Below are 16,460 nucleotides of genomic sequence, written 5' to 3' on the forward strand. Positions count from 1 at the left end.
ATCATCTGCTCCCACTGCTCTGCGAAAAGAATGCTTCTGTAGTTTAGAATGTAGGGAACAAATTCTAGTCCTAACCTTTCTGTGCTCCCCTACAAACATCATTACCATTATACTAAATTAGAAAATCCCATACTATATAAACCTCTTGAATTATGTTAAGCCATCCAGTTTACAGTGAAAGATTCAAACCTATTAGAGACTGGCACCTGAATGCAACAGAACCACTTTCTATAGCTCTAACTTTTTATTACTATTCACTCTTGTTAACAAAGTACTCTCATTCTTAACTAAAACAAAACAAGAAAACGTTATCCCAATTCTATCAATTTCTTGTCTTGTTGTTTGTCTTGCTTCTTTGTTTTAACTTTATTTGTAACATTCTGCTTTCCAATACTTTAAGCGCATTGCAATGTGGCAGAGGTCAGTAAAAGTTGTATTATATTTAATATATTATTTTTCTTTTAAATACATCCAACTTTTCATATTTTAATTAGCGTAGCAATGTTGTTTAAAAAAAGTCCAATGCAGAGAATTTTGTTAAAAGTTACCTTAATTTGACCATTGTGGTTTAAAAATAGCATTTCAGATCTATCTTCTATCTCTCATAACTCAATGTCAAATAAGTGACCATTGTGGTTTAAAAATAGCATTTCAGATCTATCTTCTATCTCTCATAACTCAATGTCAAATAAGCTTTTCATTCAGTACCAGAACTCATCAGTCGGCTGGATGATGAAAGGCAAAAACTTTATGAAAAACTATTTCTATGTGCAGGTATGATACTTTAAATTTACGGTTTAATAGTTCCATCACGTGCTTAACATTAGAAGTTATTAAATTGACAAATTTCACTACTTTAGTTTCTTTCTCTTACAACATACCATGTCTCTAAAACCTGAGCCAAAAAGTATAATCATAGTAATAATTTGAAACTGCTTTCTCTGCAGTCGGCCTGGCATGGCCAAGCGCGTAAGGCGTGCGACTCGTAATCCGAGGGTCGCGGGTTCGCTCCCGCGTCGCGCTGAACATGCTCGCCCTCCCAGCCGTGGGGGTGTATAATGTGATATTGAATCCCACTATTCGTTGGTAAAAGAGTAGCCCAAGAGTTGGCGGTGGGTGGTGATGACTAGCTGTCTTCCCTCTAGTCTTACACTGCTAAATTAGGGACGGCAAGCACAGATAGCCCTCGAGTAGCTTTGTGCGAAATTCCAAAACAAACAAACAAATTATCTGCAGTTGGTTATGTCCAGGTTTTCGCAACAGGACAAATTATCCAAAAACTGTACTTTTGCATATTATCCATAAACAGTTAAAACTAGCTTTTAAATTCAATTTAGTAATAAGTTTGTCAACTTAAAAATTAGTTTTGATCATTTATTTGGTCGACTTGGATAACTGTACAGTCATATCTTGCACTCATGAATTTTATAAGATTTTTGTGGTGAATATCATAATCCACTGACTGCATCTAAGCTAAATGTTATTTTCAAATATGTATTTATTTATTACAGAAAATGTACCTATGCTTCAACCAGCATTAATTTCGTATGTTTCTAACACAATAATGGCAGAACAACATGTGTTTGCCTGCGTGCTTAGTAAGTCATGCAGGTCTTCTAATTACAAGCGAACAGTAAAAATATCCTTGCTTTTCACAGCATTAAATGACAATTTTGTTTGGTGCTGTCTTCACATAGTAAAAGGTAAAATTAAAACTAACCGGATCCATTAACTGATTTATTATGCAATTAAGTTCTCTAGAGCAATCTACCTGGTTTTCAACCGAATTCTATCGAAATTGGTTCAACCAGTTTCTCATAGAGACTTTTGATCAAAACCAATAACGACTCCAGACATAAGTAGGTTAAGCAATAGGTTAGGGCTCTATGTAGACCAAAGGGTACCCTATTCACGGGGATTTTTATTATTATTCTCATATGGACTTTGGTCTTTGTATGTTTTGGCATTCTACTCACTTGAGACTAAAAAACATCAACAAAATGCTTTTCAGTCAATACATCCAAAATATAAAATATCACTCTGTTTAAAGTTTTTAGAAGTTTTTGATTGTTTGTTGAGTTTCCTGTAAAACTACTTGAGGACTATTTCTGCTAGTGGTTCAATTCTCCTCGGTAGATAGCCTAATGTGGCTTTGCTATAAAAAAACACACACTATTTCTGCTAGTCGTCTCTAATTTAGAACTGATAGATTAGAGGGAAGGGAACACCATCCACCGCAAATTCTTGGGACACTATTTTCACAACGAATAGTGGGACTGACCATAACTTTATAGTGCTCATACGGGTGAAAGGACGAGTATGATCGGTAATGGGATTCAAACTCGCAACCTGCTGATCGCGCGTCGATTGCTATATCCTCCAGGTCTTACAGCAGCAAGACATTTTTCTGTTAAACATACATTCAATGCGCATGCTCTGACTGGTTGCTAAGCGAAGTGCACGCAAAGTGTACATGATTTGAAAAAAAACCCACCGGCACAGCGATATTAGTGTGAGAGTACAAAGTATTTTCTAAACAACTATATTGGTATATCTTATGCTGTTATATTTTTACTTTGGGATATAATGCGATTGGTGCGTTCAGTAGTTTTTAGGAAGGCAGCCAAAACTTTTCCTGCTTGATCCCTTCCCTCGCCCTAATAACTTGGTACTGCCCGTGATCATGTAGACCAATCCAGTCGTGGTATTTTAATTTAATAACTCACGGATGGTCATAAATTAAAGTCATTTCTCTTCGCCCCTTTCTTGACTTGTAGATAATTTAAAGATTGTGGTAGTTGAAGTACAGGAAATTTTGATTAAGCTTTAATGACTTGCCATTGGTCAAGCGAGGGAAAAGGCCAAGGAGAAGAAATGATGTGCGCTTGCTATCTTGTTGTTGTAGTGAGATGGAAGCAAAGCTTCGAATCTGACGTGCGAGATCAACAGGTCACAAGCAGAGACATCAAACAGTCAATGCCTGCCCTCGAGGGCTGACGCCCCCCGTCCCAGAAACGATTCAAGACCACAACCATAACTTATTGTTCGTTAATAAATAAGTTACACAAAGCAGATAATATACTATAATTACAGTTTACAAGTTCAAATCAGATAACAATAGATAACATTTAATGAAACCATAAGGCTGACAAACTCTAAGAATTTAAACATGTATAACAAGTTCGCATTTCATGTGTGTACACTTGTTATCAGTGTATACACGCAACAGTGTATGTACGTGTGTTTATCAGGTTAGATTGAAGTAAAAAAAAAACATACAGTGTACGCTAGTGTCATGTGCAGTAACGACCTTTGCTCAACTGGAGTTTTAAGACAAAGCAAAATTTGTATCACATGCTACGTGTTTAGGTGTTGATAAAACGGTCTCGACTTTAACAACCCTTGAAGACATCGAGCTAGATGTGAATTAAGTTGTTACCTCTCGAGTCGATTTGTTCCAAGGTAAGTGTAAAGAGAAGCTTATATTTACTGACGCTTTTGTTTAGATAAACTTTTACATCTATTTTCTTCGAATTGAGTGGATGGCAATGTCATATGACGTTCTTTTGTCAGCCAGTGCGTGTTTGTATTCGAAACGTATTGTTTACTTTGTATTTATCAGTCATATTAACTAACACAGTTTATTACATTTGATTCATTACTGTTACTCGATAAACGACTTAAGAAACGTTTTTATGACCTTGTGATTTGAAACATCTAACTAACTGAAAGAGCATAAAAATATTATTGTGTTAAACATGTATATAAATTAACCCTATTTCAGGAATCATTCAGGTTTTCAGAGAAGCACTGCAAAACTAGGTGGTTATAACCGAAATCAGAAGCACCACAGCAACAATTGTAAACACAATGTCATAGGCTATTTCATTCTTTTTAGTCGCAACATAGTGTCTCATAGAATGGCTCTGAATTTTTTAGGTTCAAACTTTTAATTCATAATTTTCTCATCTCTTGACCAATTTGAGAGGAAATTACAGTTTTAGGCTCAGGTGGTCAAACCTGTTCGATTGATTTCTTCACGCTCTAAGTCTCATAGATTAATTTGCTTTATCTGCCCGGCATGGCCAGGTGGTTAAGGCGTTCGTTACTTTAGAATTTAGTGTGAAAAAATTGTATTGAATAATAATAACAAATAATTAAATTAAGTAAATGAATTAATAAATAATTAAGTAATGCGTGTGTGTGTGTGTTTTCTCATAGCAAAGCCACATCGGGCTATCTGCTGAGCCCACCGAGAGGAAGGCTCGGCATGACTAAGTGTGTTAAGGCGTTCGACTTTTAACCCGAGGGTCGCGAGCTCGAATCCCGGTCGCACCAAACATGCTCGCCCTTTCAGCCGTGGAGGTGTTATAATGTTACGATCAATCCCACTATTCGTTGGTAAAAGAGTAGCACAATAGTTGGTGGTAGGTGGTAATGACTAGTTGCCTTCCCTCTAGTCTTACAGTGCTAAATTAGGGACGGCTAGCGCAGATAGCTCTCGAGTAGCTTTGCGCGAAATTCAAAAACAAAAACAAACAATCACCAAGAGGAAGCGAATCTCTCATTTGAGCGTTGTAAATCCGTATATATATCGCTGTGCCAGCGGGGGACCTGGTAAGTAATGTAAATAAATAATATCATGTTATAAACCTTATTCTAAATCTGATTGACTTAAATGACTTAAATACAATTATTAAATGCTGGCAGATGACAGTATTTCAATTCATTTGTAATTTTGCTGTAAAAAAAAGATAAATAAGTAACAAATGCGAAATCAATTCAGTTCCTTGTATCAGAGCGTATATGCCAGGGATTCCCAAACTTTTTAGATCTGCGGAGCTTCCCATCAGAAAGAATTGTGTTTTTGAATTTCGCACAAAGCTTGTTTTTTTTTTGTTTGTTTTGAATTTCGCAGAAAGCTACTCGAGGGCTATCTGTGCTAGCCGCCCCTAATTTTGCAGTGTAAGACTAGAGGGAAGGCAGCTAGTCATCACCACCCACCGCCAACTCTTAGGCTACTCTTTTACCAACGAATAGTGGGATTGACCGCACATTATAACGCCCCCACGGCTGGGAGGGCGAGCATGTTTGACGCGACTCGGGCGCGAACCGCGACCCTCAGATTACGAAGCGCACGCCTTAACGCGCTAGGCCATGCTGGGCCTGCTGCTGTTTTAACACTTTCACCACGAGAACTTCCTCTAAGCTAAATAAAATCGTCTAGCGTTAGGCAGAATAAAATATTAAAAGGCCTAATACATGATAAACGTGTTATATTAAAGATATGTTTTACTTTTTTGTACAGCCAATTATGATTCAATTTTATAGTTTTTAGAAAAAAATATTAACATTATAAAATTCCCTCGCGGAGCCCCAGGGCTTCGCGGAGCTAGTTCGAAAAATCATATGCCATATGACTACTTAGTGAGGTGTTTACGACCGTCTTTTGTCATTACGTGTTTTATGCCAATACGGAAAATTGAATTGCGTTTGATTTTAAGCAAAGGAGATTGGCTACAACCCTTATTCGGTAAAAAATGTTTGTTTTTCATTTCAACGTGTGTATCCATTGTTACAGCACTCGAGTATTAGCTGTTAAATGTAGTACAATGTATAAACCTTTCTCACTCTTGCCGTAAAAATCCTTTAATCACTATGGCTAAAGCAGTTGCTTTAGTGATTAAAGTATTAAACTTCAGTTAGGGTGTATCATGAATTTGTTGAATGTAAATTTATTGTGTAAGAGGTACTATAGTAGTATGATGAAGGTGTAAATGTGAGAAGAACAATTTTAAGGCATCTGTTATTAAAGCAGTCACACCATCAACATTTATACTGCATAATATATGTAAAATACAAGAATTTCTTGTAAATTAATACAATATTATGGTTTGATGTGGTGTTCATTGGTGGCTTCTTTCTTGTCAAGATTACTTTGAAAGTAACAATGAAATTTTATTCACTTTTGTGGTGAATTAAAGGTGATATAGATTCACCATATTGAGCTTAGTTTCATATTTGTAAGTGTGACTATTAGACAGTGTGAGAAGAGAGAAATTAGTTTTGCAGTTAGGTTTTACTTGGCTATGTTCATAGAGAAACAAGTTTTTCAGTGCCAAAACTATTTTTGTGTACACAATGAGCAGAAAGAAAAAGATTTGTGTTTAAATATTTCATGACTGACATGAAATTGGCACATTCTTTGTAGTGGTACACAAGTCAAAACTTGTGAATATAATTGATATTACATTTTTCAAAGATAAACAAATGTTTAAAAGATATTCAAACATCATTTGTGGTACTGAATTTCATTTTGGTATCTTAACAGGGATACATAATTTCATAAAATAATGAAAAAGTACCTTGATATTATTCTAAGGTACAAAAATTATGATCTTGGATCAGGATCTATTTTTTAGTGGTTTTACTCTGACATTAGACTTACATTTTGTGGTATATGCTTGTAACATAAATTGTTCTTGTAAGTATATGGATATATATGTATGTTTTTAATTTTTATTTGTACTCTTTCTCTTTACTTAAGTTTTACAGTCAGTTAAGTAGTTTGTTACTAAATTTCCAAGAGTAAAAAATACTTTTATACTGTTGAAATTCAAATTAGTAATTCTCTTTTTTTAAAAAAAACTTGTCATTAAATTCTTGCATTTATTTTGACAGTTTAAAAGTGGTTTAATTTAGTTTAGCATAACTTTGTTTGATTACATATCTTTATTGCTAATAAACTTATTATTTTTTAAAGAAATAGTATCATAGAGATACCATGATATTAGTGTTTAAAAGGAGACCTTTAAAATTACTGGCATGGAATACAGACAAACCTCTGTGTAAAGGTACTCAAGATACTGAGCTGTGATACTGTACATGAATATTTTGAGAAAGTTTTCACTTTTGGGACTTAAACTTGTATACAGTAAAAAGTTATTACCTCTTGTGGAATATAAATAGTAAGGCAGTTTATTTTCTTGTAGGGAAAAGAAAAAATATGAAGTCAACACTTTTGTGTGTTACAAGTATTTTGTGGGTAGCGTTAGCCCACAACCACCTTCCTGATGGCACTATGGTCGTAAATGATCCACAGAATGTAAGAATAACTCTATAAAAGTTTAGCATATGTTTGCATCTGCATTTGTTTGCTTTTTATGCATATAAATATTTTTGATATGTCATACTTTGTTCAAAGCTTAAATTTAGAAGTTTTGAGAATGATTATCTATAATACAAAGAACTCTTGTTCTGGCAAATCATAGCTAAATGAATGGTTAGCTTTTGTTTTTTACAATTTTAATTACTTAGGTGTAAACTACTGTATTGTCTGTTATAATCTTGTCACTGTTTAACACTAAAGCAAACTCGTGTTTTGAGCTCTCATCTATTATGTTAGTCATAGTGTAACATTAACATATATGTAACTCAAGTTTTAACTTGTAATTATATTCAGAATTGACTGCAGTTGATGAGGAGTATTATTTACTGAAACCAATGTCCTGTGATAAGTTTCACGAGTTGGTTAAACTCAGTAGTAAGAAATTATTTAATCATAATTTTTCTTTTGATATATGATCAAATACAATGTTTATATCTTATCTTTAATTTCCACTAGCTTGTAAATGATGTAAAAAAAACGTTTTCTAGTAAAAGTAAATGTTAATATTAAAGCTATAATTCAAAGCTACAAAAAAAATTGTTTGCCAATCTGTATTACATTGTCAAGAAGTTTTTTCCCACCTTTTGTAACTGACAAGACTTACCTGTTATAAGTAGGATTAGCTGTTGATAATTTTTTATATGAAGTGATCTTGAGTACTTTAACTGATACAAACTATACTTTCTAGGTTGTTGCTGCAAGTTCAGGAACACCATGGCCTATGCCAAAGAGTATTTCAGAGTTTGGAACCATGATGACAATTGATCCAACAAACTTTAAGATGGTAGTGAATATGAAAGATTGTGATATTATGAATCGGGCAGTTCAGAGGTATATGAAACTGACATTTTTAGAAAAATGCTTGCCAATAGATTCTTCAAGAAATTCTCTTTTTAATTCAAAGAAAAAGAGTGGAAAAGATAAAATGATTAAAAAAAATGGGATGCTCTACAACATTTCTATTACTGTGCTAGGGAAATGTGAAAAATGGCCTTACCTAAATATGGATGAACAGTGTAAGTGGAAATATAATGTTTTGTTACAGTTACAAAGTGTACAGTCACAAATCAGTTCTTTGTTTGGACCTTTGTGGTTTTACTTAAAATACTATTCTAAAGTTGATATCATTTTGTAAAATTATGATGTTCAGGATTTTATGCTATCCTGGGAACCTCTTCTTCCATCTTTGATTATTATGCAGTGTTGCCTGCCACTACATCTTTCACAAGCTTCTACACAAAACAGTAAGATCAATGTACATTAGATCTTGCATCTTGACAGATTTTCCTTCAACTCTCCATTGCATATGAACCTCAAATTCCAAGACCACATTTAGTTTGCTTAAATGGAATTACTACAATTTTAGTTTCTTTAGCCATTTTTATCATGAAGATGACTATTTAGTTTATGGTGTGACTTGAAGCTTGTGAGCTTATGTCAATATCAGATGCTTGTTAATGGATCAGAAGTTATCCCCAGTTTCACTGGAGAAACATCTGGAATAATGTAACCTTTCTTATGCATAAGGGTAGCCCTTAAGATTGTTTTGAGGTTTGGATACTGTTGTTCTAAACTCTGCTGTGAGTTTTTTTATTTTTTAATGTAAAACAGTTTTGGGATCACTATATTTGGAATGTTGTACATCTTGGCTCTACACCATTTTAACAATCTCTTTACGTGAATATTCTTAGAAAGAATTGCAAGCCATAAGTCTATGTATGGCAGCATTAAAAGTAATGATTACCTGATACTTTCTGAAATGGATGATGTTAAAGAAAGGTGGACATTGTATACAAGAGAATTATGAAATTATAAAAAATAGAAGAAAGCAGTAGAAACAATTGACAATTGTTCATGAATTCTGAAATAGGAGGCTAAAAAATTCTGGTATGTACAAAGTGCTAGCAGAAATTTAAAAGGAAGGGAACGTTTTAAGGATTTAATATCTGACTATAATTTCAAACATAATTTATGTAAAAGGAAAATACCAAAATTTTGAAAAAATATTCTTGTGCTGATCCTTCAAGAAGCCAAAGTGTGTCTAATGCAGTACCATCAGCTGGATTATAGACACTTTAAGGGTATTGCTAATAATTCTCTTTACAGTTAGACATAAAATAAGAATGATGTAAATGGTTTTAGAGTAGGTTTGGATGGGTGAGAGGACATGCTCTGCCCTAGGATATTTGGTGAAAGTGTCAGAGAGTGTAAATAAATATATATACCTCATAGACTTGTATGAAGCTTTTTTACAGGGATAATCATGAGAAGCTAATAAGTGGCAGTCTGCTGCAGATTGCAAATAGTTCAAATATATATATATTTATTTTAGAAATCTGAGAAATATAGTGGAGGCAGGAAGCAGCCATCAAATTGGAGAAGTATCATCATATTTGTAGTTAAGACAAGCATTAATTTATCTTTTTAAAGTGACTGATGAGAGGAAGTAGTAGAAACAATTAGCAATGGTTAAGCAATTCTGGAATATGAGGCTGCAGAAACCATTCATGGATTAAAAAAGCTTGTAGCATAGACAAAATTTTAGCAGAATTCTAAAAAGAAATGGACCTTTTAAGGATTTAATATCTGACTGTAATATGTAAAACCAAAAAATATGAATTATATCAATAAGAAAAGGTTTAAAGCATTTTTAAGTGTGTTTAAAGTTTTATTTTCTCAAAACTGGAACCTACAAGTAAATTTCCACAATTTTTGTATCATTTAACTTTTTGTCAAATGGGAAGATGATTGAATTTTACTTTTTTTTTTTTTTTTTTTTTAGAATATTTATATGAAAGCTTAATTTAAAGTAACTTAAATGAAATGTTCCTTGTTTTACAGATTTGTTAAAAATTGACAGCCCAGACCTCCCTGGTAAAGCAAATCTGGTCAGTTCCACAGTGTGGGGTGCACTGCGTGGTCTCGAGACTTTTAGTCAGATCGTATATTCCCTTGGTGGTGGAAAGGTAAACACTTATAGAAGATTGTCTTAACATTTATCTTAATATAAATGGTAAAGGAATAGTTAAAGGCACTGGTGATCATTGTATAACATTTGGAAAATGTTTGTTTTGAAAATTATTTAGAATGAGTTATGTATAAATCCATTTGTTAGTAATGAGAATCTGTTATCATTTAATAGATTTCTATTATCAATTTCACCAACCAAATATTTTGTTCAAATCTAGGAACAAAATGTTGGGAAGTGTGCTAGTTTCAAAAATTAAATCCTAGAACTGGTAGTCTTCTGATTGCTTTGTCTGCTTTGATGTTTATGTTAAATCATAATCGAGATGTGAGGTTCTGCTTAGTTGGTTGAAATACACAGACTTTTTAAAAGTGCATCTGATGGAATTTAAAGGTAGTAAATACAAAACAAAATTTTCTAAATTGCTTTCAGTAGTTGAGGGCTATACAGCTGAAAAGTATTACAAACAAATTGTGTGTCACAGGTTCCAAAATTATTTTCAATCTTATGTTATATCCAGGAGAACAAAATTACAGGAACAGTAAATTTAAGATGCACAAGAAATCAGTCACCCATGTGTAAATGTTTCTACAGTTTTTTGTCAGGAAAATGAACATAGTATCCATACCTGCATCTTAAAAGACTCAGTTTTTAAATGATTGGTTAATAATTTGTTCTTATGGAAACTGATTTCTTTAAATACTGATTCAGTTTTTCACAAAGTGGCCAATTTATACTTATCACTGCAGTTATAAACACTTGTATTTCATAGCTGGTTTATTTTTGATAATTGGAGCAAGAGTTAAAGTGGTAAAAAGTTGAATGTTTACTAATCATCCTTTCAGTAAATAATGTAAATTTTTAGTGCCTCAAAATGGTCTAGATGTAATGATCCCTCAGAGTACAACCTTTATTACTGTTCTCATTCCTGACTTATATCCTACAAGTTTACAATAAAGAACTGTGAAAAGAAATAGTCTAACAGTAGGAGTTTTAATCTTTATTTTATAATTTTTTATTTATCTGTAGCAAAGAAATGTACCTGTCTTCAGTGACAGGAAAGTTTAAATTATTGTATGGTTTTTAAGAAGTTTATGTTGCACTCTTGGTTTCACTTGGAGCCAAAGCTTTAAGCAACTTATACTGCTTACTGTAAAAAGTAATTTCAGTCATGCTAAGAGTTGCTAAACAAAACATACAGTAAATATACAATTTTATTTTTTAAGTTACATTACATTTTGTGTAGAATATTCTGCTCATGAAATAAAATTTGGCATCAACATTATTCATACCTGTTTTCCTGTCATTTCAAAAGTGAATACTGAGCTCTGCTTGCTTGTGCAGAAAGCAGCTGTCATAAATGTGAGACAGACATCACGTTTTGCAATATAAGATTTTGTAATAGTGTTATTAATTAGGTGTGATTCAGATATTGTCCATGTATAATAAATGCATTACAATGTTTTGTACTCCTTGATAAAATAAAATTGTGATTTATAAACAAAAAAGGTATGTAATCAGTACATTAAACTACTCCTGTTTAACCTAACTTGGAGGTATGTATTAAAATTCAATGTGATTTAAGTGAATTGTCAGACTGTCTTAATTTTAATTCATCTACTTGTTTATGCCTGTATGTTTTCCAAATACGGTATATTAAATTAAGTGCTCAATTTTATATATTCTTACATTGTTTTCAGATTGTTTTCTTTCTGCTTTATTTTTATTAATATAGTAGAAAAATATATTGCTATTTCTTCAGTGTACACTTTCTTGCCAAAGTAGAAACCCCAATCTAATAATGTGTCAGGCTACCATGTGCCTTGATTACAACATGAATATGATTAACATTAACCCCATTAGTACTTTGAAGATATTTGAATCAATTTTTGACAATTTGTTAGTATTGTCTTCGATATAGGTGATGTTAATAGCAGTGAACTTACTATATCACAACTAAGTTCATTTCAAAATGTTTTCATATACTTTCATTGGTCTTAATATGAAGGGAGAGTATGCAAGCTAGGAAAGTTGTTGGAAATCTGTATCATGCTCTGTGAACCCATCACAAGTGATTTTAGTTTTCTGGTTGATGGCTTTATCATCATGAAAGTAACTGTCTCCATCTGGGCAGATGTTGAACATTACCAGCTGCATATGCTTGACCATGGTGTTCAAATTTTCATGAGCAAACATATGACCATTCAGAGGAACCAGAAATCAAGCCCATGCACTGTAAGTGAGCCCCACAACATTAAACTGCCTACAGAACCTTGTACAATCAAGACTATTCTGGAAGAGTCTGCGTCTTTATTGGGTTCTTGCCCTACCACTGTTGCAGAACCAAGTGAAGCTGATTCAGCCGACCATGTTACACACTTTCACTGGACAACTGTTTAATTCCAGTGATCTAGGGCCACTTGTTTCAGTTATTTGGAGACAGAAAGAAAATGGTTTATATGAAGGAGCATGCTTATCAAAGTTATTTTCTTGCAGTTTCCTATTATTCTAGTAAAAATGGATGTTTATTGATCATTATTAAAACTGTTCATGCATAGTTTAATGTATGTTATCCCAAACAGTCCTCAGTATTTGTCTCCTATCCCTGTTTAACAGCTCTCTTATGACCACTTTGTCTCTTACGAGATGCAGGTTTTTGATTTGTTGGCCATGCAGTGTAAACATGAGATATAAAAGCCTTTAACTTTGCAGTCAGCTTAACCATTTTCACAGTTAAGGCACTTAAGAAATGTAACCAACAATAACTCTTTAGTCTAAGTTGATAAATCTGTTGTCTTTCCCATTACAACAACTGCTGATGTTCTTACAATGTATGGTGTCTATTTATAAAACCCTAATGTATACTCTGTCTAACATGCAAATACTTGGTAAAAACACAACGTGAGGGATGGTTTACTCTATTGGTTGAGGGCTCTAATATTTTGGTCAGTGAGTGTAAAGTATCTCTAATTTCAGGGTGAGTGAATGTTTCAGGCAAGCATATTATTCCATTTTGAAGATCTAACTTCAATTTTCTCTATGTGTAGTTTGCAGTAAATTCCACCATGATATTGGACTCACCAAGGTTTTCTCATCGTGGTTTGCTTCTGGACACATCTCGCCACTTTGTTCCTGTATCAGTACTGAAACAAAACTTGGCAAGTACTGTATTGGACTATAACATACCTTATATATATGTATAAATACCAGTGTGATATATCATATTTATCACTTAAGAACTAAACAACATTAAGATATTTTTAGTAGATGATTCTCTTTAAAAGCTTGCAAACAACATTAAGATATTTTTAATAGATGATTCTCTTAAAAGCTTGCAATGATTTGTATTTACATTATTATTTTTAGTTTGAGTAACATTCAATATACTTACAGTTAAAGTTTGTTTTGTGTACAGACATATACAGTATGAAATGTCAAGCAGAACACAATACAGTAATATCAAAATGTTCAAAGTTCTAAATGCACCAACACATTGGAAGATACTACAAGAGCATGATTGTGTCACCACAATGAGGTACACTTGTGATAACTAATAGCATTTCATCACAATACACTTCAGACACTCCTATACCACAGTGCTGGAACACATTGCTGACATGGCTGCATGTGCATAATGCTGTTGTTTCTGACTTATGATCAATAATGCTGTTGTTTCTGACTTATGATCATGCTAATCTAATAGAATTTAAAACATTATTGAGACAGTCTTTCAAAACATACTTCTTCCAGAACCAACTTGGAGATACTTGCAACATCATATTACTCCAGAGTATTGAAATACTAGGGAATAAAATAAAAAAAATGAAATTAAAAATTATAAGCATTACCTTTCGCCTCAGTTTTCCGATAACAAAAGATATATTTGGATTAATCCCGTCACTTTCTTCCACCCCTAGACAAATTCTGTCATATGGCTGAAGCCTAAATTTTAGTAGGTTATTCTATACATAGACATGGGTGCTAAAATCCATAATACTCTACATCTAAAACACATTTACTGTTTGCAGCCTGTTGTTGTAGTGTAGTTATTATTACTGAAACAGAATTATAATAATGAACTGGGTTGGTCCATTGATGATTGTAAATAACCCTCTTTCCCTTGAAGTTAGCAGTTCAGCCCACATAATCGTTATATATATCTGTATGAACAATATAATAAAATCGAAGATATCAAAAGTTTTAAATTATAACTATTAAACAAAGGGAAATGGTATTTTCCTTTCAGTTTTTAAAGAAGTAGCAATAGAAATTCAAATATTCACCTTAATTATAACCACTTGCTAAATTTGTATCTGTTTCTTTGTGAACACATTGTTTAAAGAACTGTACTACTTTGCTGGCTAGCAGTAACAAACAAACTAAATCATCCACTGGTTATTTATTGATTTATTTAGAAACTCAACTTTCCAATCCAGCTTAACTCACTTTTTATATTTAATTCAAATTGTTTTCTAAACCTTCATGTAGGTTTCAGTCATTAAGACCACACTTATAACATTATGTTAAACTCCCTTCTGGCTAAACAACAATACAAATTTCTGGTAATGCATAGACTAAAATGACAAAGTTGAAGTGCACATTTTAGAGGAATGAATGTAAGCACCTTTATATATTAGCTTTTCATTTTAATAGCTTGAAATCAGTTTTACTTACCTAGACTGAGATTAATACACACCTAACTTATAGGTATTTTTCAACAGGATGCAATGGCGTATAGCAAACTGAATGTTTTCCACTGGCATATAGTAGATGATCAATCTTTTCCTTATGAAAGCTTCAAATTTCCTAATCTCAGTCGAATGGTAAGGATATTTGTAGCTGTGATTTACTTCTTTGTGTATGTTATAAACTCTGGCTTATTTTTTGTGTGTTTGTACATATTAAAAATTCTGTTTTATATTTTTTTCATGCACGACAGTCAAATTAGCCTGTTATCTGAGCAATCAGGAATTATAACTTACATACATGATTAAATTAAAGAGTTAATTTTTAAAATTCACCAATGAAAATTGTTTTGTTTTGTTTTTTAATAAGGAAAAGATAACATACTTCATTACACTTAATTCTATAGCTTAATTTTTATCATCCACTTAATATAAAGGTTAATAATGTTTTAAACACATCTTGTCCTGAATTGGATAGTTGCAAAAACATATGGTCCAAGAGGACATTCACTGCCTTCTTTAACTTGAACTTAAGAAGTTGTAGGTAGTAAAGAAATTATAGGTCTATTATGGTTTACTATTGTAGTGATAATTAACTTCTGGTTTTGCTGTATGTGCTGTGTAATGGAGTTCCAGCTTAAATACATTTCCCAAATTTATAGCATGTTTCAATATCAATTCCACTATACTGATATGATATTTAATTTTTATGATGATATTAACTTCATCTTTTATGTTTTCCAAGTCCATCAGTACTTTTCAGTAACAAGGAACCCAGTCTTCCTCATAAAATAGATTGTATGGGAGAACCTGTTGTTAAAATAAATTGGTGAAAAATGTAAATGGAATATGGCTTTAGCACATTGTTCAACGAGCTATTGACTAAAATATAAACTACGAAAAAATGAATTAAATGGTTTGCCTGTTCAAACACCAAAATTTTCTATATAGTTATTAAAGAAAAGCTATATTGGTAGAGTATATGCACATGTAATAGTTTTACTTTTTCTATAGGGAGCATTTATCCCAAAAACACACACATATTCCCAGGAAATAGTAGCTGATATTATTAATTATGCAAGAGATCGAGGAATCAGAGTAATGGCTGAGTTTGACACACCAGGTAAATTGTTTGGAACTTAAATCATGGTAATCTTACAGGTGGTTATATACTGGGTAAGATCTTGTAATGTTAATTCATAATCAACCTATAGATTAACTGGAAGCTAAAGACTTTTTTTTAATTATTATTATTTTGAAAAGATGACTTTTAATGTTTTATTTACTTATAAGTAAGATTAAATAAAAAACAGGAATTAATGGAAAATGTGTGTAGAAGAACATCCCTCTGCCGGGAAGACGAGTACTCTTTGGCTACTACTGAACTGATGGTAGCCAAGAAATAACTTTCAAAAGAAAAACATTCTGTTAATAGCAAATAACCTTCTGGATTTATCAAAAACAAATTTTAGTGATATGTGTTAATGAAATAATTCCATTTATTTCTTTTATAATTAATTCATAATGTAACTTATTTAAATATCATAATTGTTTTCAACTAAAACTGGACAAAAGTTCTAAATGAAATTATTACTTTTCCAAGCAAGATAAAGCTACAGCCCTGTGTGGGATGTAACAC

At 32.6% G+C, this 16,460-nt stretch overlaps 1 protein-coding gene across 5 annotated transcripts in view; it reads left to right on the forward strand.

The window, feature by feature from the left end:
- The first annotated feature begins 2,901 nt into the window (after positions 1–2,901).
- Positions 2,902–16,460, forward strand: part of LOC143222266 (beta-hexosaminidase subunit alpha-like) — a 31,874-nt gene continuing 18,315 nt past the window's right edge. The window contains exons 1-7 of one of the 5 annotated variants that reach the window (XM_076448527.1): positions 2,902–3,462; positions 6,993–7,105; positions 7,857–8,184; positions 10,010–10,134; positions 13,184–13,294; positions 14,858–14,959; positions 15,836–15,944. In XM_076448527.1, the coding sequence (XP_076304642.1) occupies positions 7,007–7,105; positions 7,857–8,184; positions 10,010–10,134; positions 13,184–13,294; positions 14,858–14,959; positions 15,836–15,944 (874 nt within the window). In that variant the 5' untranslated portion in view covers positions 2,902–3,462; positions 6,993–7,006. Of the gene's footprint in view, positions 3,463–3,527; positions 3,577–3,790; positions 3,862–4,489; positions 4,618–5,260; positions 5,534–6,992; positions 7,106–7,856; positions 8,185–10,009; positions 10,135–13,183; positions 13,295–14,857; positions 14,960–15,835; positions 15,945–16,460 lie in introns of those variants that run through there. The other 4 variants (XM_076448526.1, XM_076448529.1, XM_076448528.1 and 1 more) reach the window with 4 other exon arrangements.

The sequence above is a fragment of the Tachypleus tridentatus genome, chromosome 8 (assembly GCF_004210375.1).
Source record: "Tachypleus tridentatus isolate NWPU-2018 chromosome 8, ASM421037v1, whole genome shotgun sequence".
Classification (NCBI taxonomy): domain Eukaryota; kingdom Metazoa; phylum Arthropoda; class Merostomata; order Xiphosura; family Limulidae; genus Tachypleus; species Tachypleus tridentatus.